Raw genomic sequence first — 16114 nt, forward strand, 5'->3', positions numbered from 1 at the left:
ATCGAAAATTAGGCGAATAAGTACTTGTTTCAACCGGATTTTTGAAAGAGTTATTCCATAAGGGTTATCGCGACATACGTTTTTTTTAAATCGTTATGATGGGTAAAAATAACATCAAATATATTTTATTTTATTTTGTTAATTTCTGTATTTTAATTTTTAATTATTTAAGAATACGAAGACCAATGAGATACTACCATATAGACAACTTAACCTCTTAAGTTGGTCAAACCCTCAAACTTAACGGTCAATTAAGATTTTTCGTTAAGTGGTAGTCATTTGCAGAGAAATATATTATATTAGGTAATTTTTTGCAAAAAAAAAAATACATAACATAGTTTTTAACAATTAGATATATAGATTAGATAATTTCTTAATTGTTTTATTTAGAAAGGATTTGGTTTTGTAAACTTCGCTTAGGCTAGAGCAAAACACAAGAAATACACACAATAAGCAAAATGAAAGGAGACCAAATAATTAAATAAAACAAGTATTACCTAATTCGTGTCAACGATAAAGGTGACATGCAATATGACTAATACCAAAATTAACCAACTTCATGAATTATTTTCTCTTCAAATAACCAAACAAATTTTAAATGCATATTGAAAATTAAGATAAAGAACTAATATTTCATAGAGATAAAAAAAAAAGATAATATTCCTATGTCCGGTCCTCTTTGCACCATTTGATCTAATAAGCTCTCACATAGATGTATTTGGATAAAAGTTGACAGGCGTTGTAATAAAGTGAGCAAAAGAAAAAGTATTAACAAGCTCTTATATCTTATTGTGCCGATAGCTGCACGCAAGAAATATGCCATGCCAAAAAAATCATAAACTGATTGGAGTACTTACATACACAGCACATGAGTGTAGGAAGTGGAATTTAATGCTCCTTTCATCCCATTGAATTTGCCCGAGAAATGCAAAGAAGCGGGAAGGTATAGAGAAGTTCACTAGGTGCAATTTTCTATCCCAGTTTTCCGTCATTTGAATGGAGTCTTGAACCTTTCAAACTTTTTCCATCATTTCACAAGTAAATATGACAAAAATGACAGCTCACCAAAATTCTAATCTCAAAGGACGATGAGCAGCCATATCACCGCGGATCTCTTTGTAAAGGAGAATATATTAGCTTTCTGAGAAGGTTGCAATGGCATCCATTTCTTGTTGTAAGAGAAGAGCATCAATGAACACATCCAAACTCTCTCCCTGCAAGATCTCATTTATTGAGTGATGTGTAATTCCAACACGATGATCAGAGACACGCCCTTGTGGGAAGTTGTATGTACGAATGCGTTCAGATCTGTCACCACTGCCGATCTGTAAAAGATGCTAGATAATGTAACTTTCTGACGAAATCAAAAAAATAATACTCCCTCCGAACCAATTTAGATGTCCCATTTGCTTGGGCACGGTTATTAAGGATGGTGTGGGGCCATTAAAAAGGGTAAGTAGTAAAGGGTAAGTAGCGAAGGGTAAATAGTGAAGGGTAGATGGGTAAGTAAGGTATATGAGGGTATATTCGTAATTACTTGTGAACTAAGGATATTTAGGTAAAAAAAGATTGACAAAAATAGAAATGGGGCAACTAAAAAGACTTTGCCAAATAAAGAAATGGGACAACTAAATTGGTTCGGAGGGAGTATTACGTAGATGCTAGTAGAGAACGCACCTGCTCTGCTCGAAGCTTCGATCGGTCCATCTGATATTTATGTCTCTCAACTTCATACAGCCTCGCACATAGGACCTTCAATGCTTTTGCCTTGTTCTACAAAGCAATTGCAAGCAGAAGACAAGATTATAAGAATATTGACGAGCATAACATCAATAAGCATGTAACTCATCGTGATGAAGTGTCACCAAAAAATACATGATTAAGGAGTTAACATGACTCAATAAGCCAATCTGATATAGCCCATTATTATCCGAAACCAAAGAACTGAAAAAGTTGCACAAAGGCTTCCTAACAGGTACTGTATGTGATCAAAAGTAAAACTAATGGGTTAAGGGACCGACCCTCTTTACTTTCTTCTCCTCATCTCCCATCCATAATGAATTAATCCATGTACAGCATACAGCTCCATCATTCATTCACTCTCCTTTGCTACCTAAATTTTCGATTATCAAACATATATATTCTAAAATTCAGCACCTAATGACCTGAGTTTCCCTTGTTTCAACTTTCAAGGAAAGAATCACGATTACCATTAACAATATTATGGCATGTATGAGTTTGAAATGTTTATTCAAAGGACTATTCCCCATGACTAAAGCAAAAAAAAAAAAAAAAAAATTGCAGGCTTGCAGCAGAGCCATCGCTTACCATGTGCTGTGACCTTTCATCTTGAATAGACACTGTCAGCCCAGACGGAATATGAGTTATCCTTACAGCACTATTTGTAGTATTAGCATGCTGACCACCTGAACCACCGGAACGGTAAGTATCAATTCTCAAATCCTCATTTCTCAATTGGACATCAACCTACAAAACAAAACCAACACAAGTCCATGAAAATATAAAGATCATACCCTCGGACCCTCCAATCTTACAAACCTTGTCAGTTTTAAAATGATAGGACAACATAGAGAAGATCAATCACACAGATAAACTTCAAGTTCACTTCAAGCTAAAGCCACCAGTTTTTTATGGTTCAAAGAATTGCAATAGAACTGATGAAATTAAGAGTTTCTGAAGAGGTTTAAGAATATGAATGTGGCAACATCATAAATGTATTATGCACAAACAAATGATTGAAACAGAAACACACCTGATCAGCCTGAGGGAGGATGGCAACAGTTACAGCACTGGTATGAACGCGACCAGATTTCTCTGTCACAGGAACACGCTGAAATATATACACAAATAAAAAAAAACGAGGATAAGTCGGATGATTATAAATCGCTCCGTTCATTTTATTTCACTCTCGCGACTTTTGTACCTGAACTCTATGGATTCCACTCTCGAACTTGAGCTTTCCATACACACTAGGCCCTGAGATCAATCCAATAGCTTCCTGGCAGATGGTCAAAAGAGATCAGACTCCATGACATAAGAAATAACAACAGTATACGGCTGCTATAAGCAAGCTATCCAACTGATGTGATAACAACTATGATTGATCATAAGAGCAATGAGAATCTAATGCTAAGAATTTCAGACATACCTTGAATCCCCTAAGATCAGACTCTGTCACACAAACAACTTCAAATTTCCATCCTTTCTTCAGTGAGTACTTCTCATACCTGCAAGTGTCAATACCAGACAATGAAAACTGAAGATGATTGTATCATTGTTTATAAGCATAATGGTTTAATCAAAGACTAGAAATTTACATTTTGAATATCTCCATTGCAAATAAAGACGCTTCTTCTCCTCCAGTACCTAAATCAACAACTTATATTAGTTCCAAATAAAGATAGCACGTCTTCAAAATCCATTTGTATGCATATAGTAATGGGTGCTGCCTACCTGCTCTCACCTCCAAAATGCTGTCCCTTTCATCAGCATCATCCTTTGGAAGCAAAGATTTTAACAGCAACAATTGCAGCCTCTTCTCTTCTTCAATTGCCTGATCCAATTCCTCATATGCCATCTTAAGCATCTCTTTTTCATCAGCACATTCAGTCATGAGTAACTTGAGACCATCAATTTCCTTTAATGTAAAAGCAAAATCGTTGTTAAATGATCTTTGTAATACGCTAAGTCTACACGTCAAAGGTAGGTCGGTGCTTGTGACGCAATAAAGATAGCCTTGTCAAGTTCATAAGAAAAAATCAATAAGACTAGGAAATATACTTGAGAGCACATACCTTTATATATTACCTCTTTCAAAACATTAGCTTGCAGTTTGTCAAAACAAAAAAATAATTCCAAATTTATATTTGAAAGTGCTAGCAGCTTGAGTGGGTGATGAAATAGGCGCCCTAATAGAGCAAGCAAGGTGATTCCATAAGTGCCTTGATAGGAAAAGCAAGGAGGCATCCACCATGTTGTTGTCAAAAACAACCTCTTTATAGTGTTATCATGAACAATGAATAGATTGCGTACAACTGACTCACTAAACCCCACTTTGGGAGCCACTTATTGGCAATGGCGTGATGAAATAATGTTGTATTAGGTTTCTACTGAGTTTTTTATGGTTTATATTTTTTTTCTGGCTTTCGGGTGGGGCAAAACACTTAAATTTTTTAAAACAAGTTGTAGTATAGAACAAGTGAAGTTGGATGAGTTGATAGAGTATTGACTATGATACCAAGGCATCCTAGGATCGAAACTCATGCCCAGCAATTTTCTCTCCTGTTTCAATTTTTTTTTTTTTTTGAAATTAATGAGTATTGAGTACAAATGACTCACGACATAGGAACCAATATGTTTCTATTTTTTCCAATTTGTTTCTTTTTTAATTGACTTTGTTTCTAGTTCTTCCCCTCTTTTTTTTGATAGAAATGGAGGTTTGAATAGGAAGCAATATAAATTTTATGTAGGAATATCTAGTTAAATAAAATTGGGTGTCAAGTGATTCAAAATTGGGTGTGGAAACGAGTAATTTGTTTACTTAACTTTTTTTGATTGAGTTTGTTTCAATTTGTTTTATTTGATTGGTAATTGACTAGATGTGTTGGGTAAATTGTTCAATTTGTTTTATTTGTTTCTATTTGTTTTACTTGATTGAATAGACATGTTTTATTTTTTGGATTTGATTAAACTGAGATGGGTAGGTATCTTCATTTTCAAACTTCTTGTGTTTGATAGTATTTGTGGTGTTGGTAAATAAAGGTAATGGTGAATTTGAATTAAGTTTGAATGTTTGATAGTTTAATAACGGATCAATGATTAATGAAAACAATGCATGGACAATTAGCATAGTTTAAACATTGTTGAATATAATTTTTCTTTTTACTTAAATTGTGGACCGCACTTGTTTTTTGGTCGGATCCGCCACTGGTTTTGGGACATCTCACACCCAAAGGCTAGCATCTAGACTCTAAAGTTTAGGATTTACGGATTTTATGTGTCTACTCACATTAAGGCCCGACTGCACCCAAAAAATAATGACCATTTGCATGTTCTTAAATACTTTTGGTATCAAAGATTGCAACTTAAGGTTTCAGTGTCAGAACTCAGTACATAGAAATGTTCCCATAACATAAGGCAATTTTAAGGTTAAACCACAGCAACAGGGGATTGCTATAATTTTGGACTACTGCACCGCACATTCTCAAAAACTCACAGATTCATACATAAATTCAACATTTACCTATTTAACAGACACAGGTATTCCAAAGAAAGCATGATGTACCTTTTGCGTGGCCCTTAAGCTGCGTATTAAGTCCAAAGAATTGCTGAGTTTCTTAAGCTCCTTATTAGCTCTCACACACTCCGTCTGTGAGACGTCCGGCTGTCTTCAATTGTCACCAAAATACAATCAAATATTACAAGTACTAGAAAACCGTATAAAACTCTAAACAAGGCATTCCAAATATTAATGATCAATAAAAGTGAGCCAACTTAATCACTGGATTCTTAAAAGCTTTCAATGTTCTTGAAATTATGGGTTATATATAATCCACAAAAGAAAATGATAAATTAGGAAATTAGAAAACAATACAGAAATGAAGCATCAGCAATTAATTACCTTGTTGATGAGATTCTGAAGTAAAGCACTCCTCTGCTCAATAACTGACAACCTTTGCTCCATTATCTTGATAATGTCGGTTGATAAATGAGGTTGATTTTCTGCTGGAAAAGAATCAAAGTCATGCAAGCAACTAACAAAACAATAATAATGCCTAACGCCTGACAATATGACAAAAACATTAACAATACAACCAATGCAAAAGCCTAAATACCGCCAATATGACGCAAATAATTAACAATAATGCCACATTTTAAAAAGAAACAAAACAAACTAGAAGAAAATTTATGCTGATTAGCAACAACCTAGAGTGGAGAGGAAGCGAAGAGAATCAACAGCATCAAGCTTGGACGCAAGAACAGCTGATGTTATTCGAGGTGACATTTTTGACGAAGTAAATGAATTATGAATAGAGTAGTTTCCATTACATATTCCAGCATGAGTTCTGCACTTTGCTATCGTCCCTAACCCTAACCCTAATTTTATGTAATTCTTCATACTTTCGAAAGATTGAATTTCTTTGCAACTAAAACTAATATATTTCACGATTTTCCGTCGTCCATTTTGTATCCGTCGGTGTCGGTGTCAGTGTCGGAGATAGAAAGCTAGAGTACGGCGGACGCCACCAGGACCCACTAGAAACAACCGCCGTCCAGACGAGTAGTCGTGTATTAGAAGTTCACTAAACGCTGTTAACTTGTTCTTCCCTCTCTCAAAATAATTACATATTTTGAAATTTTTTTAGTCAAATGATGTTATGACATAGACACAGATAGACTATTTTAAGGAGTAAAATTTTTTATGAATAAAAATATGCTTAGGTAGGAACAAATTAATATGAAGCATTGATTATTATTAACTCTTATTAATTATCATCACAAAACACAAAGATATAGGAAACTGTCTTCTAAAACAATTGAAATTTTAGAGCCATTTGAAAATGTGAGTGTAATCCTTAGAATGAAACCCTTGTAACCAATGTTAGATCCAGGTAAAGCAGGTGCTTGTATAATCCGATCGCCAAGATGATCAATCAATAAGTGTGTATCGTTGTATAGTTCGACCGTATAATCCATATTTTTGAGCATCATTATTGAAGCACCAACTTTTAGCATTAACTTATGGTTTGGAACTCATGATGCACATATCATGAGTTGAGCAACTCAAATGAAAATGCATCATCAATGCTACTATAGTTACCGTCAGATTTTTCTATTCAATAGGTTTACAAACAGTAAAATTTGTGAGTGGTTGTAAGAGAACAATTTTTCAATCAGTGTAAAAATTTATATTTTATTGTAAACTACTAATCTGTCTAATACGTTAAATAAATATAGTTGTAGTGAGTGAATAACGTCTTTTTACATTACTTTTCTTTCGTGAATAAATAGGCCTAATGCCATTTATATTCAACTAGTACTAGTGTAGACCAACCTAAATAATAAATATGGTGAATAAGTAAAAATAATTAATTACCTCTAAAAAATCTTTTAACAATATTAATATTCCTAATGTTTAACAATATTAATATTTAACAACCAGAAATAAGCAAGAAGGATAAGAAAAAACTTTTTAAATAATTTCTATCATTAATATTTTATCAAAGAACATAACTTGAAAAATAAATAACAAACTTCTAACTCATTTTGAAAATGAGTTACATTGATAGCTAACTCATTAACATTAACAAAAGCTGGCCTATTTCACGATAATGTATATGTTAGAAATTAGAATATTTTTATGAGCAGGATACATTGGGCATAGTTTAGACTTCGGAATAAAAATGATGATACGATGAATTCAAGCAACATTAAGATTGATAGGTACACCAGCAGCTGCGACCCATGGAGCACCAGCTAAAAACTGAGCACCTGAGTAACGTTGTGCTTCAGGCTTACTTAAAAGCTTTACATGAGGCCATTTAACCCTGAGATTAAAGTTAGATCCAGGTCCACGATTCGAGTACTCGCCATAGAAAGCGGTCAAGTGATTGTTCTTCCCTTCTGGCGATGCCCATTGATAATATCCAACAGGTTGTATTAAATCACCCATAACAGTTTCCATAAACACTGTTTTAGCATAAACTTTCCATGGCCGACCTAAGTAAGTCATAACCTTTAGCCTGTTAGGGAAAAGTTCTTTTCCTGAAAGGATCTCACAACCTTGAATCACTAAACCTGTCGCTTCGTTTGCTGCTAATCCTCCTTGTGCTGTCACAAGATTTTGTTGTCCTGGATTTCCTTGTCTTACAACTAGTTTACTGTTTTGGATTAATGTTGCACCATTTCCGAAGATAAAATCAACAGTTCCAGAAATCTGACAGTCACGGAAAAACTGAGATCCACCTTGTGCATATAATGTGTCTTGGTAAGCATCAAAGAAACAATTTTGAAATACAGCTTGTAATCCATTTACTCTTAAAGCTACTGCTTGATGACCTTGTGGTCCGGCTGTGTTTTGGAAACCCATATCCTTACAAAAAAACCCGAATCCTTCTACTTGAACTGGTGCGGTTTTAGATGTCTGTACACCCTTTGTAAAACTCTTATCACCCATCACAATCGTCTTCAAAGGCCCGTCTCCATACATGAAAATGTTATTTTGTTGCTTTCCTATTATAACTTCTTCTTTATAGATTCCTGCCTTAACATAAATTACATATCGACCTACTAATCCCTTACCTGGATGTGCATTCACAGCAGCCGCAATGGACTTAAATTGTCCACTATTATCTAAAGCTACAACCGCATTAGGCTTCATACCACGTACAACAGGAGGTGCTGCGACAGATCCACCCCCAGCAATACCTTTTCCACCTTTATTTCCTAACAGTCTTCGATCAGAACCCGATAACCATCTTGGATAACCTTCTTCATCGACATTAACCAAGCTAAGAAGACGACGATTTGGGTTAAATTTCTCAACCAATTTGGATGCATTCATTGAAAGGTCTAATCCAGCAAGAGCTTTATTAAATGAAGTAACAATATCTAACATACTAACAGTAATTTCAGTAGCACTTACAACACCATCTTGCATTATCTTTTGAAGATCAGTAGCTTCAGCTTCTCCAAATTCATCCCCACAACTATTAGCAAAGGTTATAACATCGCTTAGCCAAACACGAAGACTCCAAACTAGATCATGATCTTTATACATTGTAGGATCTTGGGCTTGTTTAATCGCCCCATCAAGTCGATCAGCAGCAAGATCGAACATATTCTTACAACTATCAATCGCCATTTTAGCCTGCTCGGGTTTCTTAGTAGAATTGGCTTTTGGAACAAGGGTATCTGTTAGATTATTAGCTTTAAAAATCTCTTGTAATGCTAGCTTGATTCCTGCTTTCACTAAATCCTGCGGGGTAGCCGTTTGATTTTGTGCTACGCTACCTAGGGTCTTAATACAAGCATCCTTGAAAGTAGCAGGTTCACAAAGAACATTCACTGTCTTCATTGACGATGATAGTTTCTCGTCATTATTTGAACCATTGTCATGACCACCCTTACCTCTATTTCCTACTGCCACAACTCCTATTACAACTCCTACCACTAAAATTACGGATAGAACTGATACTACCACCTTTCCTGCCATTTACACTCTTTAATTTTATTATCAATTTATACGATATACTCGTTTTTTTCTTTTTGATAAGAATATCGTGAAATCAAAACTTATGCAACAGATTCGGAGAGAAATAAGGGTTCTTTACCCTTTATCTCTCGATTCTCTGTGTTTATTTTAAAACTAGATTATAAATTAAACTCTAATATCCAAATGAAATCGATCATTTTATATTGATAATTATTTTCAAAAATAAGATCAAAAGATTACCCTTAATTATCTGACTTCCTTTATTTTTCTTCACCTCTAACTAAAAATTTGCAATTACAACATTGTTCATTATTTGTGGTTCACAACTTTGGGTGCTATATTTTTGGGTTAAGAATCATCCATTAACCTTAAGTTGCGGCATAACCAAATTTAATCTTGCTTCCTATGTTAACTTAAGAGTTGTCAAAATGTGCATACATGCTAGAGATTTAGGGATTAGCGAATGTTATAGCACCATCTAATTTTAATATTTTATATATGTTTCTTTGTTTAATTAGGAATATCTTATTAATTCATCGTAAAAGTGGGAGATTTTAATTGTGACATATTAAGTTAAGATTGCACAAATTTGACACTAACGTCTGTCTAGACATTAGTGTTTTAATTGTCTTTAATTTTAAAGAGTGATCAACATAGATAACAGTAAACTTATTTAAATCCCTAATTATATGATGTTTAATAAGGTGGATATAAAATATTATAATAATAATAAAACTAATAATAATAATAATAATAATAATAATAATAATAATAATGACATTATTATGCATTTTTAAGAGAATGCATTTCATGACAAAGTGACGCATATTCATTTTTGTAAGAGATGGTGCGAGCATCTTTTGTTTTAATTTCATTTATAGATAGATTTATACTCTCTCTGATCTTATTCACTATTATTGTCTAATTTAATTTGTATATGTTTGTCAATTATATATTCAATCATAAATATCTTAAATTGTGTTTAATTAAAAAATTTAAAATGTCGATATTAATATTACATTAAAATGAATCAAATAATATTCTAATTGACTATAATTTAACTTTATTAAGAGTGCGTGATGATTTTATAAAAAAAAAATCAAATACGACAATAATAGTAAAAATGAGGGAGTATTAAACAAATTATCTAATGTTCGATGCTAGATAAAGCTTAAAACTTAAAAGTTTGTTTTATGAGTTTAATTATGCATTAATATTGTTGATATTATTATGTGATTGCACCTTATTCATTAATGGTTGCAAATATTCATCAATTTCCACATATGAAGTTCATACAAAAATAAATTAAAAGCATATATATATATATATATATATATATATATATATATATATATATATATATATATATATATATGAGATCCATTGAGAAAGGGTTGAAAATGAGAAGGGTAAGAAGAACTTTACACCCTTGATTCTACTAAAATAAAAAAAAATCTATGGTCACGATTGATCAAAAAACTCATAATTATAAAAGTAACTATGTTACACAAAAAGGTAACTATGAAATAATTTTTAAAATGTACTTATAATTCATAACATAGTATCATTTTTTATATATATATAGTAATCAAACAAAAATCCTTCTCATCCTTCTCATTTTGAAATCCTTCTTATTTGATCCTGCATCTATATATATATATATATATATATATATATATATGTGTGTGTGTGTGTGTGTGTGTGTGTGTGTATATACATATATATATATATATACATATATATATATGTATATATATATATATATATATATATATATATATATATATATATATATATATATATATATATATATATATATGTATATATATATATATATATATATATATATATATATATATATATATATATATATATGTGTGTGTGTGTGTATATATATATATATATATATATATATATATATATATATATATATATATATATATATGTATATATATATATATATATATACACACACATACATACACACACACACACACACACACACATATATATATATATATATATAGATTTTTAGGATCAAATGAGAAGGAGTCTCAAAATGAGAAGGGTGAGAATGATTTACAGCCGTCCATAGTTATGATCAACGCTCAAAATTTTCTGATGTTTCTAACTTTAAGATGCACACGGTTTAGTAAAATTGAACTGGTTCAGTAAAATTAAACCGGTTCAGTAATTGACTGGTTTCTTTTCTGTTTCTCTCTCATCTTTACTTCTTTGTTTTTCTCAACTGCATTCGTCCTTCATTCGATCGCCATTCATCCTCCATTCGTCCTCCATTCGGTTCATTTTGTTGATCTTCATTTGCGATTTTCATTCATTCGATTTTCATTCTGCGATTTTCTTTCGTTCGATTTTACCTTTTCATTCGATTTTCTCTCGTTTCTTTATCTTCAATTTTACATTTTCCTCTTTGATTATTTTGTATTTTTAGGGTTTATTCTTCTATTTTTAGTTTTTATTTGAGTACTATTCTGGTATTTGATTTTTAGGAATTTTCATTTGGTTTAATTCTGTGATTTGTTTGTTTGGATCATAGTTTCCACACAGAAGATTATTTTAGGGTTTTTTTCATTGGGTTTTATTCTTCGTTCTGCGATTTCTCTGAGTAGGCTTAAGTTTAAATGAAGGACTATGCTTATTGTTTCTTTAGATTGCTTTGTCTGAGCGTGCTCATATTTATTTGGCAAATAATTTCAACTTATTATTGTAATAGTTGTATTAAAGCCTTTTATGATGATGACTTCAACTTCAATTATTATATGTTGTTTTAGTTGTTATGGCAAAAATAAGAGGTGGGTCAACTTCGAGGTCAGGTCGTCAACAAGGTTATAGAAATCCAGTTGATATTCCCTCCGCCTCTACTAATGTGTCAAATTTGAAAAATAAAAATGTCAACACAAGAAAGAGGAGGGGTGAGGAAAGTGACAATGTCCAACAAAGGCCTATAAGGTAAATTTATCCACTAGTATCTTGAATTCCAACATTGTAATTTTAGTTTTTTTTGCTTATATTAGTTAATTGTCGTAATGTTGAGACTGTTATTTAGTAATTCTATATGATTAACTTTATAGAGAAGATAGTAACTATTCATAGTCATAGTATCCTTTAGTGATAACATAGTATCTTTTTCTAAGAACATAGTAGCATAGTAACCTTTAGTTATAACATAGTATCTTGTTCTAAGAACATAGTAGCATTAGCATTTATTGCAAAGTTTTTTAAACTTTAACCTTGTTCTAAGACAGTAACTATACATAGTCATAGTAACCTTTAGTCATAACATAGTATCTTGTTCACAGAACATAGTAACATTAACCTTTACAACAAAGATTTTTTTTAGTACCTTAATTCTTGAATATATTTAAATTTTGGACTTGGTATAATTATCTTTTGTTTATATGTGTTGTTATGAACATTGTATAATTTTCTTGTTATTGACAGGTTGAAATCTACATTGCAAACAAAAAGTAGACCTTTTCAGTTGATCAAATTGATGAAGGGGTTCACTAAGAAACAAAAAATTTCAGTGAGAGAAATTGGTTTTGGAGGCCTTCTCAGTTTAAAGTTATGTAGAAATCCAACTAGGATGCTTGGTTGGCTTGTAGATTCAGGTAGTTGTATGTTTTCCATAGACTCTTTGAAGTGCTTTCCAATTTTCGAACACAATGTATATGATGTGTTTTGTCTACCATTGAACCCAAACAAAAACGTTGAAGTAGTTTCAAGGTGTGCCAACAAATATAATCATGATTTCCCTTTGAAACAACAATTTAGATCTTTTTTTGGTTTTGAAGATACGAATGCGGCAATTCCTTTAGAATTGCTTGAATGTATGATCCCTAAGATGACTAATGGTGGTTCTCAACAAATAGATTTAGTTTATGATTCTTGGGTCGAATGGGTGGATTTCAATAAAGTTGATTTGTCTAAGTTTGATCTGGTAAGATATTTTTTATGATTGATTGACTTAATTATATAGTCACTATTTTAGTTATTATAGTTACTAAGAGGTAGTCGGTACTTATGTAGTCACTGTTTTTAGATATTTTATTGATTCAATGATATATATAATATACAGATTGTAGTTCTGATACTGAACGATTGTCAATACTTCTTACTTCTTTTGAATATGAAGTTAAGAATAGTTCAATGGATTGACAATGTGAACCATACCACTATTTCGGAACAAGAAATTAGAAAGTTAGGTGACACTTTGATATATATATATATATATATATATATATATATATATATATATATATGTATATATATATATATATATGTATATATATATATATGTATATATATATATATATATGTATATATATATATATATATATGTATATATATATATATATATGTATATATATATATATATATATATATATATATATATATATGTATATATATATATATATATGTATATATATATATATATGTATATATATATATATGTATATATATATATATATGTATATATATATATATATATGTATGTATATATATATATATATATATATATATATATGTATGTGTATATATATATATATATATATATATATATATATATATATATATATATATATATATATATATATATATATTTATATATATATATATATATATATATATATATATATATATATATATATATGCCCAGACCATGAAACAAAAGCTTAGAAAACAAACTATCCAAGCACGGAGGAAGTGCTAACGAGCACCCCTATGCTCGAACGAGCACACTGGTTACGTTGTTACGTTCTTGCTTAGTCTATGCCTTAGTACATGTCTTAAGCCTTTGGATATGTCCTAAATGGTCTAAATACTCAACACTATTAAGAAATGGTGAAGGATATACCACTATGAGAATTTAAAAGAATTACAATATAAGTGTTCAATCATACATCTTAACATTTAAAACTCCAAGAAAATAAGAGGGCATTTTATGTAATTGCAATATAAATAACTAAAATTATTCAGGGAGAGTAATTAATTAATTAATTAATTCAATAAACTAAAAATTATAGGTAGAAACAATGTCGAGCAAGTTAACAGCAAGCTCTTGTACATTGTTAATACAATCATGCATAACTGTTTGTAGTTGAGGATCTTCAGCCTCCCCAAACTCATCCAAACAATTAGTAGAAAATGTGTTTACATCACCCAACTCGAGCCGAAGATTAAATACATTATTCGGATCTTTTAATGTTTTTACGAGATCAACACTAGATCCTAGTTGTTCTGAGACCATTTTTAGACGTTCCATGGATTGTTCTAGAAGTTCTTGGCATGATTTAATGGCTGAATTTGCTCTTTTTGTTGTTGCTTTTGGAAGTAGGGTGTTTGGGAGGCTAGAAGCTTTTTTTATATTCTCTAAAGCTAAGTTTACACCACTTTTAAATAGCTCTGTTGGGTTGTTGTTTATTGTGGTGGTTGATAATGTGGTTAGGGTTTTAATGCATGCATCCTTGTATGTCGCCGTTGCGCAAAGGCTATTTACTATTTTTGTTGAATCCACGTTTAAGATTTGCGTGCTGGGTACTTGAGTGTTTGTACAATCGGTGTCTTTTGGATGAGCACCTTCATGAGCGTCAGCATGGGCGTGAGCGTACACATGTCCTTGTCCGTGTCTCTGTCCATGCCCATGCCTATTCTTATTTATATTGTTGGTGTTTTGATTGACATGTTGTTCCTTCATAAACATTTTACGATCACATGATGTATTCGCTTTGATTTCTTTTGTTTGTATTCCAATTATCAGGAATATAGACATCATCAACATCACTCCTTTTGAAACCCCCATTTTTCTTGTTTGTTATGAATGTTATAGATTTTTTTTGTAAATTATAAAGTGTCTATCTTCTCTTCAATATTGATAAAATAGAGAAGATAGATAAAAGAGAGAGATTCTTTTGCCTCCCTTTATATCCCTCTTTTAACTCTTGTTTATTCACAACGTTTATTGTTAAAAAAATTAGGATAATATATGATATAAAGACTTTTGAAACCATTAACTTTTTAGAAAGAAAGTATGTTAAAATTAGCAATTTAACCTCGCCCACACATCTCATTGGTTTTTGTGTAGTCATCCATATTTGATACTAAATGAAGTTGTCATTTTAAATAATTTTTTAGAATTTTCTATGTCCATCAAACAAATAAATTGACAATTGGAATCCTTAATTAAGCATAAATCTGTTACACACAATTAATTTCTATTATATCTTAAAATCTTATTTCAAATGACTTTTCTTTTGTTTCTTACTCATACTTTGAAAAACATAAATCCTTTATGATCAAAAATTTTCACATATATTATTTTTTTAAAAAAATTAAGACATGATTTACATTTTTAAAAAACTTGACAATCAAATTAAAATTAAGTTCATATAAAATTCTAGCTTATAAACTTAGCAAAAATTCGTAATCAATCACCGTGATTTGTAAATCACCACAAAAAGATAAAAAATAATAATAAAATAAACAAAACTAAAAAAAATAAATTAAAATAACAAAACTCTCACTATATCAAATCCTACCACATAAAAATAACCTCAAAAATAACCATTTTTACTAAAAGCTTCTCATAACCTTAGAACATACAATACAATTACAAATTAAATACAAAGTACTTATGGTCATTGGTCATATTAGACTACGTACTAATGGGTTATAATTTTACTTTATAATTATTTCAAATCATTCATAAACCTTGACTAGACTCGAACAACGGCCTAAATTCAGACTCAAGTTTTCCTGCATGTATTATTAAAAAATTATTAAAAGTAACAAAAAACTTAACAAAATAATAAATATGCAAAAAACCGGTAACTGGGTCTGTTTCGTGCGACTTAACCT

The 16114-nt window shown here is 31.1% G+C and overlaps 2 protein-coding genes across 2 annotated transcripts; both read right to left on the minus strand.

The window, feature by feature from the left end:
* Positions 1-578: 578 nt before the first annotated feature.
* LOC130798688 (peptide chain release factor 1, mitochondrial) lies at positions 579-6396 on the minus strand. Its single transcript, XM_057661786.1, has 11 exons — positions 5947-6396; positions 5642-5742; positions 5306-5404; positions 3475-3658; positions 3339-3387; positions 3170-3248; positions 2945-3019; positions 2774-2851; positions 2329-2487; positions 1678-1773; positions 579-1325 (listed from the first exon to the last, which is right to left on the minus strand). Exons 1-11 carry the CDS (start codon positions 6137-6139, stop codon positions 1134-1136), a joined length of 1305 nt encoding a protein of 434 aa, XP_057517769.1. The 5' UTR covers positions 6140-6396; the 3' UTR covers positions 579-1133.
* Positions 6397-7320: 924 nt separating this feature from the next.
* LOC130798689 (pectinesterase) lies at positions 7321-9463 on the minus strand. Its single transcript, XM_057661787.1, has one exon. The coding sequence runs from the start codon at positions 9233-9235 to the stop codon at positions 7442-7444; it is 1794 nt and encodes a 597-aa protein (XP_057517770.1). The 5' UTR covers positions 9236-9463; the 3' UTR covers positions 7321-7441.
* Between the last annotated feature and the right edge of the window lie 6651 nt (positions 9464-16114).

Source organism: Amaranthus tricolor, chromosome 13 (genome assembly GCF_026212465.1).
Source record: "Amaranthus tricolor cultivar Red isolate AtriRed21 chromosome 13, ASM2621246v1, whole genome shotgun sequence".
Lineage (NCBI taxonomy): Eukaryota > Viridiplantae > Streptophyta > Magnoliopsida > Caryophyllales > Amaranthaceae > Amaranthus > Amaranthus tricolor.